This window comes from Nicotiana tabacum, chromosome 7 (assembly GCF_000715075.1).
Source record: "Nicotiana tabacum cultivar K326 chromosome 7, ASM71507v2, whole genome shotgun sequence".
Lineage (NCBI taxonomy): Eukaryota > Viridiplantae > Streptophyta > Magnoliopsida > Solanales > Solanaceae > Nicotiana > Nicotiana tabacum.
This window is the reverse complement of record NC_134086.1, coordinates 146,812,845-146,828,850: the sequence shown is the minus strand read 5'-3', so window position 1 is coordinate 146,828,850 and position 16,006 is coordinate 146,812,845. Positions and strand designations below refer to the sequence as shown.

The window sequence follows — 16,006 nt, the reverse complement described above, 5'->3', positions numbered from 1 at the left end:
TGGACGACTGAGATCTATTCACTTAACCAAACGGTGTCGTTTGGTTTAAGTTAGGGGGACGGGTTGAACCGGGTGTTGGATCGGGTAAAGGTCTCGGGTTAGGGTGATGAAATCTTGGCCGTTGGATGGACTTAATCCAACGGCCCTTGACGAGAGGTGACCAAACGTCGTCGTTTGGTTCTGGCTTTGAATTGGACCGGACAGGCTGTTTTGGATTGGGCTGTGAAATCCAGGTCCAATTTCCTTTCACAATTTATATATATATTTTCTAATTTTATTTAAATTATAAAAAATCCTAATAAAAATTATAAAACAATTTTTAACCTTACACAAAAATATTAATTACTTCATAACAATTATTTAACACATAGTCAAAACATTAATCACACAGTGGGATATTTAAAATAACGCATATTTTTTATTTATTTAAATTATCTTTTAAAATGCATAATTATATCCTATATGCATGCAACATGTATTTTATTTTATTTTTCATTTTATCATGACAAAGTAAACATTTACGGACATAAACAAATATTTAACACCACGCAAATTCAGAAATTACACAGTAAAAGAAATTTATTTTATTTTTGATTTATTTTGGAGTAGTTTTTAGTAAGGCAAAAATCACGTGCTCACAATTTTTAGGTTGAAATAGGTTGTAATCGTGTGTTTTCAATCGAACAAAAACATATGATTAGAGCCCGTCTCAACCAAAAGAGTAGGAAGATCTTTGGAGCGGAATAAAGGGTTCGATTCTGGTAAGTGTTTCTGTGTTTTTCAATATTTTTCTTTTATGTATCTTCCTCCTCATCCCTTTCCCATAGGCTGAAATTCACAATCTTATCATGTTCTTGTCCTTTTATTATATGAAGTTTCAGTCCGTTTGTGTCTTAATTTGCTGAGAACAACAAATGTGAACATTGCATATCAAGTTACTGCTTAGTTAAATACGATAATTTGTTTGCAATTTCTGTTTGAATTTTGGTTTACATGATTCTATAAATGTTTGTATGTTTGACTCAGGTTCAGTTCATTTTCAAAATCTCTACATCTCTTTTGGATCTATTTTGAAACCTTAACATGTAAATAGTCCTCATAAGGGTAATGTGGTTAGTTGGAGTTAATTAAGAAAAAAAGGGATTGGTAGTGGACATGACAGTTTGTCAACACCTTTAGAGGTTTAATTAAAAATTGAAAAGAAGGATCAGCAGTGGGAAGTAACAGCCCTTAAGTACCTTTAGAGATGAGAATTCAGAGAAGAACATAGGGTAGGTTAAAAAAATTGAAGATGACAGTAAGGCTGACACCCTTTTAAATACCTTTAGAGGTGGGAAAATCAGAGACAACATGGGCTAATGATAAAAGTTTAAAGGGGTGCACATGGGAGGGAATAAACAAGCTGAAAAGTGAAAAAAAAAAAATTGAATAAAAAGGGTTTAACATTGGTCTTTAAAATGTGATACATTTAGAGAATAAGGGGGGGGGGAGAAACACTGAGATATAGACATTTGTGAGAGTGAGAGTTTAGACATTCTAAGATCAAAACTTCCCAAAGGATCAATAAGAAAAGTACTGGTCCATCGAAATCTTTTGGTTAATTTCTGATAAAACTGTTGAAACTACTGATCCATTGGTCTTTTGGGGTTAATCTCTTGGGTTCATTTACTAAGTCTGGGCTGTGTTTGTTGTTGTTATTGTTGTTGATATTTGCTACTGCTACTGCTGATTCTCCATAATTTGTATCTTTCCATTTCCTGGTACACACTTTTGATCTTTGGCATGCATAACTGAGTATGGTGGCTACTGATTTCATGAATGAGGTTGTTTGGTTTGTTGTTGAAAGTATTTGTAGCCATAAGTTGTACATTGGCTAATTTGGTCCAACTCATATTATAGTAGTTTTAGTTTAGCTTTTTATCACTCTTTAATTGCTCTAGAAATCTGCCTACAATAGAGGTAAGATATAACATAATATTTTGGTCTTTCTCATACAAACCTGCTATTCTGCAAACATAAACATCTTAGAGTTCAATCAGATCTTGAATGAAACTTGATTTTGTCTCATAAATTTTTAAAGTTTGATTGTTTCTTTACATGGATATTCCAACAAGTATAATTCATATATTTTTAAGGCCACCATGAAGCTAGGATACCCTGGGTGAATAAGAATTGGTTGAAGCTGTGAGGTTATTTGTTGTTACTGGAAATTCAATATGAGTTTCGTTTGGGCTTCTTTGGGCCCAGTAGTCATTTTAAGTGATATGGTCATGATAGTTTAGAATAATTTTGGATCTAGAGTAGGTTAACAAATCGGCTTCTAATTGCTCTTTTTGGGTGATCAGAATTCAAATACGAAATACGGGGTTGTTGGTATTAATTGAATATCATCTTGAATTAGAACAATAAGTTTGGGTTGCAACCTCTATAGTTGAATTAATATGAAATCGCGAGGGGGGGATTCGATCTAGGTTCCATATAACATTTCCTTCTCCATCGTTAGATTGGGCTCAGCTTGGACCCCAAAAACCTTAAAAATCATTGAGAAATAGGCAATAACAGTTCTTGTTATTATGTAAGCTCTATAGGATCAGTGTTTAATTCTAATGAGTGTGTGTGCAGCTTTGGGTTCTCGCAGGGGCTCGACCATGGGTCCCAGCGCTACAGCTGCCTCTATTTGTAGTGTTGAGCCTCATATGTAATGCGATTTAAGCCACCAAAAATCTCTGATTCAGTAGTATACACAACAAGTAAGTGGGCTCCCTTTTGGGCCCAATTTGAAAGGGGATTGAGTTTTTTAATTATTTGTTCTTGTAACGTGAGTCTAAATTTGACATAAAAGGTCCTTTGAATTTTTTAGTGTTAATTATGTTAGATTGTTAACTAGTTGGGATGCGCCTTATTGAATAACATAAATAAATTATAGCCCTCATAAATTAGTTTAGAAACCCTTAAGCTTTAATGAATTTGAGGTGTGTCATGCCAAACAAAAAACACAATTGCGCGTTTCTTATTTTAATTCTGTATTGATCCTTAGAATTCGAGGCGTGCCGTTTAATTAAAGTTTCATGGCCCCCGCAAATTGCAAACGTGTAGTCATTTTTAGGCGCGTTATTTTAATAACTGATTTCCCTAAACTCGGGTGCGCATTTATGTGACCCAAATCTGAACGATGTTAAAAATATGTCAAAAATTACGGGTGCATTTATGTGACGTGGTTCGAGACGTATTTTAATAACGTTGCAATTCTCTCAAAAAAATGAATAATATCGGTTAAAACTAAAATTTACACATAGGTTCATAATTGTTAAAAATCAGATAATTAAGCCGAATATAATAGTTAAGCGACCGTGCTAGAACCACGGAACTCGGGAATGCCTAACACCTTCTCCCGAGTTAACAGAATTCCTTACCCGAATTTCTGGTTCGTGGACTGTTAGCTTTGAAATTCCTTCTTATTTGTTGAAACAAGGCTAAACTTGAAAAAATTAACAGCAATGAAAATGCAATGATTTGGGGAATTAAGAATAAAGAAGAAAATCCGAATTTGGATGACTGTTGGAGATAGGAAAAAGAACTTATCTGAGTGGAGTCACTGGCCGGTCGGTTAGTGGGGTGGATGGGTTGGGTTGCGAGGATAATACTGGACCGTTTGATCGAATGAAACGAATGGTTCAAATCAACAAACATAAAACAACGTCGTTTAATCGATGTTGGAGATGGACTGAACCGTTCGATCTAATGAGATCGGCGGTTGAGACTTATCAGCTCTGAAACGACGTCGTTGGCTAAACTGGTGGTGGACCGGGTTTGGACTGGTTTTGGGCCTGAGAATTTAATTAAAACTGGTCCAATTCTTATTTCATTCTCTTTTATTTTCTTTTCTTTTCAATTTTCCTCCTAATAAAAATACAAACCCAAATTTAATTTTGACCAACTTATCTTAAAAATATTAATTACAACATAAAATTCAACATTAATTACTAAAATGCAAAGAATATATTATTTTTTTTTGAATTTTTACTTTTGCAAAACACCTAATTATTGATTAATTCAAAAGAAAGTCAAATTAAATCCTAAATGCACATGCAACATATTTTTGTATTTTTCATTAATTTAACCAACGAACATGCACACACAAAGGCAAACAATTACAGAAAATATTACGAAAATTCACAAAATTGCACACAAAAAGAAAGATTTATTTTATTTTGAATTTTTAGGAGTAGTTCGTGCGAGGCAAAAATCACGTGCTCACAGCTGCCCCTCTTTGCTCGTAAACACGAAGAGTTTTCGTGCAAAGACCAAGTGAGCGGACATGAGCGATTTTTGCCCGTTTGAGTACTCCGTGTGAAGCATTTTTGAAAGATTTGACTGAACCTCTACTTTAAAGGTTTCCTACATATCCTTGGCTGAAAAGGAATCAGGTCAATGTAGTTCGGGAAATTTATGTAGCTGGGACTACCATGAAGCTGTGGTTTTACTGTTACTATTGTTGTTGTTGCTACTACTTACTGACCTCCTTATTACACCATGATAAAAAATAAAGAAGCTACACTAAGCTACGGTCTATGAATTACAAAGATTTATTCTCAAACTTGGTCCTGTGATTCTTGTTGCCTTGTTGACTTGTATTTCCTCTGATGTTTCTTTGTTTCTGACTTGACTTGTAGTCTTCTCTTCCTCAGGTGAATGCCTGATTGCTGAACTCGAACTGCTTTTTCCCTTTTTGTGAAATTCGAATTGTTTTTCCTTCGAAACTTGAACTTTCTTCTTTTGACCATTGTTGCCTTCCTTCTGATTTCTGAACTTGAATTTATTCCTTTGCTATCCAGGCGGGCTCCTGACTTCAAAACTTGAATTTATTCCTCTGATTTTTTGTTGTATTCCTCTTGGTTATTGTTGTATCCCTCTTGATTATTGTTGTATCCCTCCGCTCTCCGGATGGGTTACTGACTTCTTGACTTAAAAAGGTACGCCTCCGTTCTCCGGGTGGGTTCCTGACTTCTAAACTTAAAAAGGTAACGCCTCCATTCTCCGGGCGGGCTCCCGACTTCAACAACTTAAAAAAGATAACGCCTCCGTTCTCCGGGTGGGCTCCCGACTTCAATAACTTAAAAACTGTCTTCTATTGACATTGTTTTCCCTTGCCTCTTGAACCATTTTCCTTTGAAACTTGATTTATCTTCCTTCGAAACTTGAATTATCTTTCTTTGAAACTTGAATTATCTTCCTTTGAAACTGCTTCCCTTAAACTTGTGTTGTCCTCCTTCGAAAACGACTTCCCTTAAAACTTGTGTTGTCTTGCTTCGAAAACTACTTCCCTTAAAACTTGTGTTGTCTTGCTTCGAAAACTGCTTCCCTTAAAATTTGTGTTGTCTTGCTCTCCCTTGCAACTTTAATTGTCTTCCCTGTTCTTCAGATGGGCACCTGACTTCAACAAAATAGACAAAATGAAAGAAAATTTTCTGCCCCAGTTTGGTAGCTGGACGCATCTGTGAGTGTTAAACTGAATCATAGTCCCAAATATTACTAAGAATTTGAAAGCTAGGTCCCATTATCCAGGGGGTCCTGACAACCCTTAACTAAACGACAATTTTAAATCTAAGCTATATCTTTTAAAGGTATGAATCCTGCTAAATCTTGTTATTTAACGGAAACTCTCAAAGCTAGGTCCCATTATTCAGGAGGGGCCTGAAAATTCCTAATTGAATCCTATCTAAAACATGCAAACTTTGAAATCAACTTATATTCCTTTGGGGTACTCCTATGCTAGATCTTGCTTTTCACGATTGTTTCGATTTTTAAACTAGGTCCCATTTTCCAGGAGGGTCTTGAGAATTTCCGACTAAATTGGGGAAAAGGGTGGGAAAATGGTGTTTCTTCTTGGGGGAAAGGTTGAGGAAGCAGAAAATCGTGACCACCAGTCGGGGAAAGAAGAGAAGTCAGAATCTTTGTTCTCATGGGGTAATGTCCAAAGTGTAAAACATTCAAACTTCGGAGCTCCACTTATGATCCTCTATGGTGCATTTATGCCCAATTCTGCTACTCATGATTATTTTGAATTTTTAAACTAAGTCCCATTTTCCAGGAGGGTCCTGAGAACTGACAATTATAGATCTAAGTTGTATCTTCTAAAGGTATTACTTCCGCTAAGTCCTGTTATCTAAGAGGGTTTTAAACTACATCCTATTATCTAGGAAGGTCCTAAAAATCAAAATAAAGTCTTGTCCTTAAAACGACACTTTTATGATTGAATTATACTACCTTATGACAGAGTTTTATGCTACATCTTGTGATTCAATGGAAATCTTTAAAACTAGGTCTCATTATTCAGGAGGGTCCTGAAAACTCCTAATTGAATCATGTTTTAAATATGCAGGCCAACTTATATTCCTCTGGGAATACATTTGTGCTAAATTATGCTACTCATGATTGTTTTGAAATTTAAACTAAGTCCCATTTTTCAGGAGGGTCCTGAGAATTCTGCGATCAAATTTGCCTAGTACTTACTCTCCCTACGGATGATTTCCTGAAACAAATGCCATTTTGCCCCTATTTCAAATCAAAGAAAATTTCGTCAGTTTAAAACGTGGTGGTTCGTTGTGGCATTCTTGACTTTGAGGGAGATTGCTCCTTCACCTCCCATGGTAACTGATTTCCACTCGAGGACCTTGCTTGCTTATGTACTATCCACTTTCTCTGTCATCTTTATCACAGAAAATACTCCTTCCCCGTTTAGACGCAATTCCCTTTATCTGTTGCATTGCTCATGAACTGACATTTACCAACCTTTGTGTTTCACCAAAAATACCTTTGATTAGTTCACCTATCACCCTCCATCTTGTTGCATTGTGCTCTTGTGTTGACGTGTGCCGCACCTTTGTGTTTCTCATGAATTCCAAAGCACGACAATTGCCACCCACTCATCGCGCATGTTGTTTTTCTTAACTTAAACCACTAGCCCTGGCGTTGAGGTCTATTGTTCCCTCACTTGTCACGATAACTTTGATTTCTGCTTGGAAGACCTCGCTTGTCACTGGTTAAACACTTTCTTTGTTGACCTTATCACAGAGAATACCTTTGACCCGTTCACCTAACATCTTTTATCTGTTGCACTGTTCGTGAATTGAAATATACCAAACCTTTGTATTTCTCATGGACCCCAAAGCATGTTGATTGCTACCAACTCAGTGTGCTTGTTGTTCTTTCCTGACTTATGACACTGATGTACTGGCCAGATCCCGTTTTGTGCAATTGGAAAGCTGGTGGCAAATTTTGAAGTCATTTTTCACTTATTTTGACCAAACCGACTCAGGAAGAAGAAGTAAGCAAGACAAAAGGAACAGAGTAAAGGACAAAGGAAAGAGATGATTCTTAACAAGAAAACTACAAAGTAGAAACCTATCAGATGTGGATACCAACTCTAATGACCATGACATTCTCCACCATCGGAGTTGCACACGATGTCGTCACCATGACCCTTCGTTGCTTGGGGCATGGATATCATTGGACCAATTGAGCCAGAAGTGTCCAATGGGCATAAATTCATTCTAGTAGCCATTGATTATTTCACCAAATGGGTTGAGGCCAAAACTTTCAAGTTTGTAACCAAGAAAATAGTGGTCGATTTTGTTCATTCAAATATCATTTGTCAGTTTGGAATCCCAAAGGTGATCATCACGGATAATGGTGCTAATCTTAATAGCAATTTGATGAAAGAGGTATGTCAACAGTTTAAGATTACACACCGCAATTCCACCTTATATCGTCCCAAGGCAAATGGAGCAGTCAAGGCAGCCAACAAAAACATAAAGAAGATACTTCGGAAAATGGTAGAAGGTTCCAGGCAATGGCATGAAAAATTACCATTTGCGTTGTTGGGTTATCGCACTACTGTCCGTACTTCAGTAGGTGCAACTCCTTACTTGTTAGTATATGGAACTGAAGCAGTGATACCTGCGGAAGTTGAAATCCTGTCCCTTCGGATTATTTGCATTAGATCAACAATGATAAAGTTTAATTAAATCATGGCCCCCGCAAATTGCAAACGTGTAGTCATTTTTAGGTACGTTATTTTAATAACTGATTTCCCTAAACTCGGGTACGCATTTATGTGACCCAAATCCAAATCTCAACGATGTTAAAAATATGTCAAAAATCACGGGTGCATTTATGTGATGTGGTTCGAGACGTATTTTAATAACGTTGCAATTCTCTCTAAAAAATGAATAACATCGGTTAAAACTAAAATTTGCACATAGGTTCATAATTGTTAAAAATAAGATAATTAAGCCGAATATAATAGTTAAGCGACCGTGCTAGAACCACGGAACTCGAGAATGCCTAACACCTTCTCCCGAGTTAACAGAATTCCTTACCCGAATTTCTGGTTCGTGGACTGTTAAACAGAGTCATATTTTTCTCGATTCGGGATTCAACTGGTGACTTGGGACACCATAAATCTCCCAAGTGGCGACTTTGAATCTCTTAATAAATAAATCCCGTTTCGATTGTCCTTTAATTGGAAAAACTCCCTTACACCCTTCCGGGGGTGTAGGAAAAAAGGAGGTGTGACAGCTCTAGCTCAAAAGGGGTAACAAAGGATAAAGTGTTTAGATAGCAGAACAAAATGCCTTCGTCATTCCAACCTTCAAAACATGCCAAGTACAAACAACACAATTAAACAAACTAAGGAAAACATTCGTATTGGGACTATGATTCAGTTTAAGCCTTCTTCATTTGTTGAATTATTTGTTCAACAATGATAAAGTTTAAGGGGTATAAAAAACTTGCATTAGAGAGATGGTGAAAGGGTTTGGACAATAAAACAGACAAACTAGACTGGGGTTACAAACCTAGAAAACACTAAGTGAGATAATACGACTAAAGGAACTAGACAAAATAAAGGATAGAAGGATTTGAGTCACAAGACGATGTCTGGATTACAACCCTGCAAAAACCCTTGCCAGAGATTCTTGCCCCCCCTTATTTGTACTGTTATTTGTCCCAAGTGGCGACTTTGAATCTCTTAATAAATAAATCCCGTTTCGATTGTCCTTTAATTGGAAAAACTCCCTTACACCCTTCCGGAGGTATAGGAAAAAAGGAGGTTTGATAGTGATGATGTATTTTTTTTATACCGTTGGAGTGTTGGTGACATACATTTGATCCCTTACTTTAGTTTCATTGCATGTGCTTGTTGACACAATTTTTATGTTATAAACGGTGTTCGTCTTATTTTAGCTTCTTTTTGTCCATATTAGTTAGGCGTGTTTATAGCGATATACTTTCCGTGAAATCCCACAAATTTTCTTATTGGTGTAATCGATAACCGAGTCGATAAGCCCCAAAAATCGATAAATCAAAATCGTAAAAATCAAAACCTTATTGAAATGATAACGATAAACACATGTGCAAATCGATAATCGATAAGTAATTATCCATAAGGGTCAAAATCGAATCGATAAATCGGAAGTACAACGTACTCTAGCAGTTCACGAAGTTAGGAATAAAATTATGAAGGAGGCATAAGGGAAGTGCATTCTTTATTTAAAAAATTAGTATTTTTGAGAAAGAAAAAAAGAAGAAAGAAATGAACGAATTACATTAACTAATTAAAGCAGTCGAATAAAAGTCAGATTTTGCACGTTCACTTTTCGTGCCTCATTTCCATCGATCTCTGCTTATTGCCGTAGCCGCCGCCAAAAAGAACCTCGTCTCAGTACACTGTGACCATTAAATTTGCGGTTTTCAATAAATTTGAATCTTGAGTATATCATTGATTCAGGTTAAGGTTGAAAGCTAAAAACTAGGCGGATCTCGATCTTATATGGCTTCTGAGGATGTGAAGGCGAGCGAATCAGCGGTGGAGAAAATTGTGAATCTCGCTGAAGAGGCGAAGCTAGCGAGACAAGAGATTAGGCCTACAAGCCATGCCGTTATCAGTATCTGTAAATCACTCGTCGCCGGAGGTGTCGCCGGTGGCCTGTAAGTTTATCCATCACTGAATGTTGAACATACTCCAGAAACTTCCTAAGCATTTTGTCTTAAATTTGGAGTAATTTCGTTATTGTGATTTATGGAATGTTATTTTAACATTAGTTCACGTCATAAATAAAGTTTGTTAGAAAGTTAGAATGCATGAATTTGATGGACTCAATTTCAAGCTCGCTTGATCGAAGTTTATGCTTTTATCCGTATTTATAATTTTGGTTTTTAAGATTTGCTAATCTGATCAGTGTTCCATCAGTATATGAGGTATTCATGACTGTTATTCGCCACTTGATCACATGATTTGGCGAGTGTAGTATTGAAAATTTTGTTTTATTTTTTTGACGGACATGTGTGAAAGAGTCTTGAGTGTTCCAGCATGTCATTGATGTTTTGACACTTATCTCAAACAGAGACTTTGATGAGATTGTAGTGTGTATATGCTTCTTAACTCGGATGACTGAACTGTGTGGTTTCTACTTCCTGGGAGTGATAACAGGGGCCTATCTAGCCTTATAATACCGGGTTCATTTGAACAGTATTTTCGTCGTGGAGCATAATTTATGTGTAAAAATTTATTAACTTGCAATAAATAGTAGATATGAACCCATAATTTGAGAAATATAATAAGTTCAATGCTAAAAGATTTAGAGATTGAACCCATAGAGTTTAAATCCTAAAATCCCCCCTCAATGGTGACTGCCAACTCTTTAACGAATAAAATTATGGATCTCATAGACCTGTATGGAGAGTACGAGCGAATTTCTGGATAGATTATTGTTTTGAGTTGGAGAGACTAGAGAGATGTGTTAAGATACTAGTTTGAAATTTAAAAACGGGGAGTAGTTAGTTTAAAGGCATCACATCAAGTTTATGTGATACTTATGAAGTAATATCCTCTCCATCCATTTGACGTGACATCATTTTACATGTTATAATGTTATTTTAGTTTTATGGATGAAACATTACTTCAAAGTGTAAATGGTTTTGCTAAATGTGCTTGAATTCTATGAACATGAAAGTTTTATAAGCGAATATATTATTTTTGTAAGACAAAATATTTTGGGATGTCCAAAGTAAGATTTCCATATAAATTGGCGCAGAAGTAGTAATAACTTCTGCTAGTTTGAATTGCATGAAGGAAGTTTTGAATTGAAGAAAATAAGTCAGTTTTCGAGACGAACAAAGATGGAACAAAGGTCCATTTTACTTATACTTCTGTATTAATTTGCCTTCAACATGCATAATCTTTCAAAACTTGTGAATCCAAACCTCTTTATAAAAGGCTGACTCCTTCACCGGAAGCATAATCTCAAAGTTTGAGATATCTGACTAGGTTGTCCCCCCGCATAGTAACAACAATAATAGACATAGTATAATCCCACAAGTGGGGTCTGGGGAGGATAGTATGTACACAAACCTTACCCCTACCTTCAAGAAGGCCCGCCGCATAGTATCTAGCAAAATCTTATTTGTGCTGGATATTGCTACATTGAGTTCCATCATCCATGTGATATATGAGTGCTTGAACATATTCTATTTTCCCTGAACTTTGACTTGATTCTGCACTTACTAGTACTCTCCTTATCCTGCAGGTCCCGAACTGCTGTTGCCCCACTGGAACGGCTAAAGATATTGCTCCAGGTGAAGTGTAGTTTCATGCTTTCAGTTTCTGCTCTATTCAATGGTTTTACTGAAAGAGGAAAAATATAAACTAACTTTGAACATTCTTTACTTATTTGAATGAGCACTGTGACCATACTTTAATTTGTAATTACTGGATCAAATTCTGTTCCTTTTGAAGGTTAGGATGGTTAAACCTTTTTTCCAAACATGGATTTTCTTTGAAAGAGTCTAATCTTTTGTATCTCAGGTACATTTATCATTGCATTTAAGGGGTTTTTTCAACTAGTCTCCTAATTTTAACAGGATGCTTTCTGATGTGCAGGTTCAAAATCCACATAGCATAAAATACAATGGGACCATTTCAGGCTTAAAATATATCTGGAGAACTGAGGGGTTCAAAGGACTGTTCAAGGGCAATGGCACCAATTGTGCACGTATCGTCCCAAACTCAGCAGTCAAGTTCTTCAGCTATGAGCAAGCCTCCAAGTATGGTCATATCCGATCACTATGCAATTTTTGTAACTCAGACTTGTTTCTCAGGTTACCCTTAAAATCAAATATCTGGTATCTATTCCCTCTATTGACTTCTTCATTGATATTGTAACAGGGGTATACTATATCTTTACCAGCAACAAACTGGCAATGGTATGTCTATCTTTCTTTTGGGTTGTTTAGTTCTCATGTGTATTTTTTTTGGTTTTACCATTGGGGCATCCTCCAATGATTTCTTTGTAGATGAGCTATGAGATTCCGTGTATGAAACAGATATCTATAAAACTTTTAGCATCGTTCTTTTCCCACTACCTGTGTAAAACTTTAAGCACAGTCTTCTTCGGATATGTAAAAAACTTTAAACACAGTCTTCTTCGGATATGTAAAAAACTTTAAACACAGTTCTTTTCCTACTATCTCTATAAAACTTTAAGCAGTCTTTTCCTACTGGATGAAACGTTACTTAAGTTTGGGCTCGTACATGTTTTTGTTAAGTTCTGTTTTTCTCCTTTCACGCTACTTCTAGTCCAAGTTCATTTCCTGCTAATGTATGTTTGGTTGTTAGTCATGAAAAGAATACTCTTATACGTTGGTCGTTACAGATGCTATGTTTTATTTAGCAATGGGATATATCTGTAGTTCTGTACTCTCCTTCTCCTTGTTGCTATGTCTGCTTATTATTTTGTCTAAAAAGGACCATGGCCTGGTGGGAGATAAAAGCTCAATCTGTTCTAGTGCGCAAATTCGGGTTCTAGTTGCAAGCAGCCACTTCGTGCAAAATGAGCCGGAGGTTGGGTCTGTACCTAGTTCAACCCTTCCAGCACCCTGGATTGAGGGGCCAAAGCTGGGTAATGGCTATATACTCGCCAATATTTTCTTTTCCTTATAGTGGATGACCCTTTTGGAAGAAACTTTTCTTTCAGTTATGCTTGTCAGGAATCATCCATTTAAAAGAAGATAGAATTATTAAGATAAGAAAAGAGGAAGTAAATATTGGTTATGCCCGATCATAAATGCTTGCTCTCCAATTTATTTGCGTGAGCTTATTTCTTTTCCAGGATCCTACTATTTTCTAGTGCTTCAGCTTATCAATATAGTTTATCTTTGCAACAGGCCTTATATTAATCTCATTCGACCATTTTAATTCAGAGTAAGCAATGTTAACCCACAACACATACAGTTCAAGACGTTAAATCAAGTCAAAACATCAGCTGAGTCAGCAAAAAATAAACCTGACAAAATTCATATTTCAAGGCAAATCTGGATTTAGGTTAGAGTATATGCATCCTCATCCTGATCTATCCATAACTTCAGTTGCCAAATAAGGTTTTAAAGATTAGAGCTTTTCTCCTTCAATGCAATTCAGTTTTGCCTCCATGTGCTGCCTGTGTTCACTACTGGATTTTCTAGTAGCCGTGAAGTGTAAGTCCTACTAGGCAAGCGGCCTGATTGATTGCCAAAGGTCAAAAGACATTTTCAAGCCCCATATTTGTGAGCATTTACTTGCTAGAGTATTCTGCACCTACCATGCTCATTTGACTTGGTAGGCAAAAGATCATCTGATAAAGTTCTTTCTAATGTGTAAGTAAATGAAGATTATCTGATGGTTTTGCTGGGTCTTTTGTGCACATATGAAGTCATACCATGCTAGTATTTAGAATAAATGAAAAAGGAACAGAAAGCTATCCCAAGAATTTTGCATCAATTGGACTGACATCTTCCTTTTTCCACAGAGAACGCTCAGCACACTCCCATACTACGTCTTGGAGCTGGAGCTTGTGCTGGCATAATTGCCATGTCTGCAACTTACCCAATGGACATGGTGCGGGGCAGAATCACTGTGCAGGTAATTTATGAGTTCTTTGGAAGAAATATTGCCTGTTCTGATGTTCTGCATACCGTGCTATGACTATGTAGCGCTCTGCTGATACTCCTTTCTTGAAAATCCTCTTTCCTGCTCTGCAGACAGAGAAGTCTCCTTATCAGTACAGAGGAATGGTCCATGCCCTATCCACCATACTTCGTGAGGAAGGTCCACGTGCTTTGTATAAAGGATGGCTTCCTTCCGTGATAGGAGTCGTAAGTCTTGCTTTCCTGAATTTATAAGTGATTGCAAGTTTCCTACTAAATTGTTAACCATGCTCAAACCATCTTCATGGAATGAATCTCCAAATGTAAAGTTGTTTATGAGGTTGAAAATACTTGCAATTATAAATAAGCATACTCTAATGCTATTTATATATTTAGTTGCACAGTTTCAATCCAAAACAATGATGCTTCAAAGCTTGTTGAGAAGAAGAAAATGAATTGTTAATTGTCTTTTAGAGGTGTTACGAACTTTATCCACCAGTTAATTAGCCAAAATAGTACTGTAATCCAAAATACTCCCGGCAGAAGTTTAAAAATGCCTTCTCGCAGAAGTGTGACAAAAAAGGAAGAGGAAAGAACATGCAACACGAATAGAGTGTTCTTCTGATTCTTGTGAAAGTTCATAATTTAATTGGTGTTTGCAGATTCCATATGTGGGACTTAACTTTGCAGTCTATGAATCACTAAAAGACTGGTTGGTCAAAACAAAACCACTTGGTCTCGTTGATGATTCTGCTGAGCTTGGTGTTGTAACAAGGCTGGCATGTGGGGCTGTGGCAGGGACTGTGGGGCAAACTGTTGCTTACCCTCTTGACGTTGTACGCAGAAGGATGCAGATGGTGGGTTGGAAAGATGCTTCATCCATCCTTACTGGTGATGGGAGGAGCAAGGCTCCCCTTGAATATTCTGGCATGATTGATACTTTCAGGAAAACTGTTAAGTATGAGGGCTTCAGGGCCTTGTATAAGGGTTTGGTGCCCAATTCAGTGAAGGTTAGTCTTGTTTCCATACCTTGTACCTTTTTTTTTCTTCATTGAGACTTTGGTTGAATTTTATTAGTTTCTCTTCTTTAGGCACATAGAATTGGCTTCCTTTTTGTTGCAATTTTGCTTATATAGGAAACTTTTGCTCTTGGTGAGACATTATTTTTTCGTTACAATGCTCGACCGAGTAGATGATGTCATCTTTTACTCATAAAAAACCCCTACATTACATATCCTTAATTGATAAAGGTTAGTTGTTGGTCTCCAATATCTGACACTCTCATTATATTGGCGGTAATCAAATTTCAGCTTCTTTTTTTCTCCCATAATAATTCTTAAATAAACTGTGTGTTTCTACTTGGGACCAATTGGACAGCCAACATTATATTTAATGGTATTCCTGGAGGAGATATCTGCAGTGTCAAAACCTCCATTTGAGTTGTGAAATAGTTGGTCCGTGCATAATTAAAAGTACACATCACAAGCTTTAATACTTTCTCTACTACTTGTTGGCAGTATTGCCGTGCTTCTTGTAAAGCATGGAACTATCTTCTTAATACCTGAATCTTTTTAGACTAATAATAGCTTTAACTTATCTACTATTATAGTTCCCTTTTATAATATATTTCAGGATCATTCCTAACTGTTCATTATTTGTTCAGGTTGTCCCTTCAATAGCTATTGCTTTTGTGACATATGAGCAAGTGAAGGAACTATTGGGAGTTGAGATCAGGATATCTGACTGATGAAGACAAGCTCCAATTTGTTCCCTGCATATGATAATTTTGTAGGCAAGGATAGATAGAGTGATTAATAATGTGGCAGGTTACACCATTTAAACAGAGCATTAATGCTTCTGTTCTAGCTTGTGGCGGAAAATTTAGGATCTTCTAGTTGTGTTGATAATTCCCCTTAGGTTATCTGCTTGTTGCTTATCTGATGTTTGTTGCCAATAAGCAAATTATCAAGAATAGTGTAATGAATAATTTGAATACCTTGCTATAGTGAGTGAATGAAAGCTCATCGCTGGTGCCTTTTGTTAA

General features: G+C 36.6%; 1 protein-coding gene across 1 annotated transcript; it reads left to right on the top strand.

Annotated features, from left to right (window-relative positions):
- The first annotated feature begins 9,555 nt into the window (after positions 1–9,555).
- Positions 9,556–16,006, top strand: LOC107767938 (mitochondrial adenine nucleotide transporter ADNT1). The gene is made up of 8 exons (XM_075217835.1): positions 9,556–9,990; positions 11,589–11,637; positions 11,942–12,105; positions 12,227–12,264; positions 13,845–13,957; positions 14,077–14,190; positions 14,625–14,972; positions 15,626–16,006. Exons 1-8 carry the CDS (start codon positions 9,833–9,835, stop codon positions 15,707–15,709), a joined length of 1,068 nt encoding a protein of 355 aa, XP_075073936.1. The 5' UTR covers positions 9,556–9,832; the 3' UTR covers positions 15,710–16,006.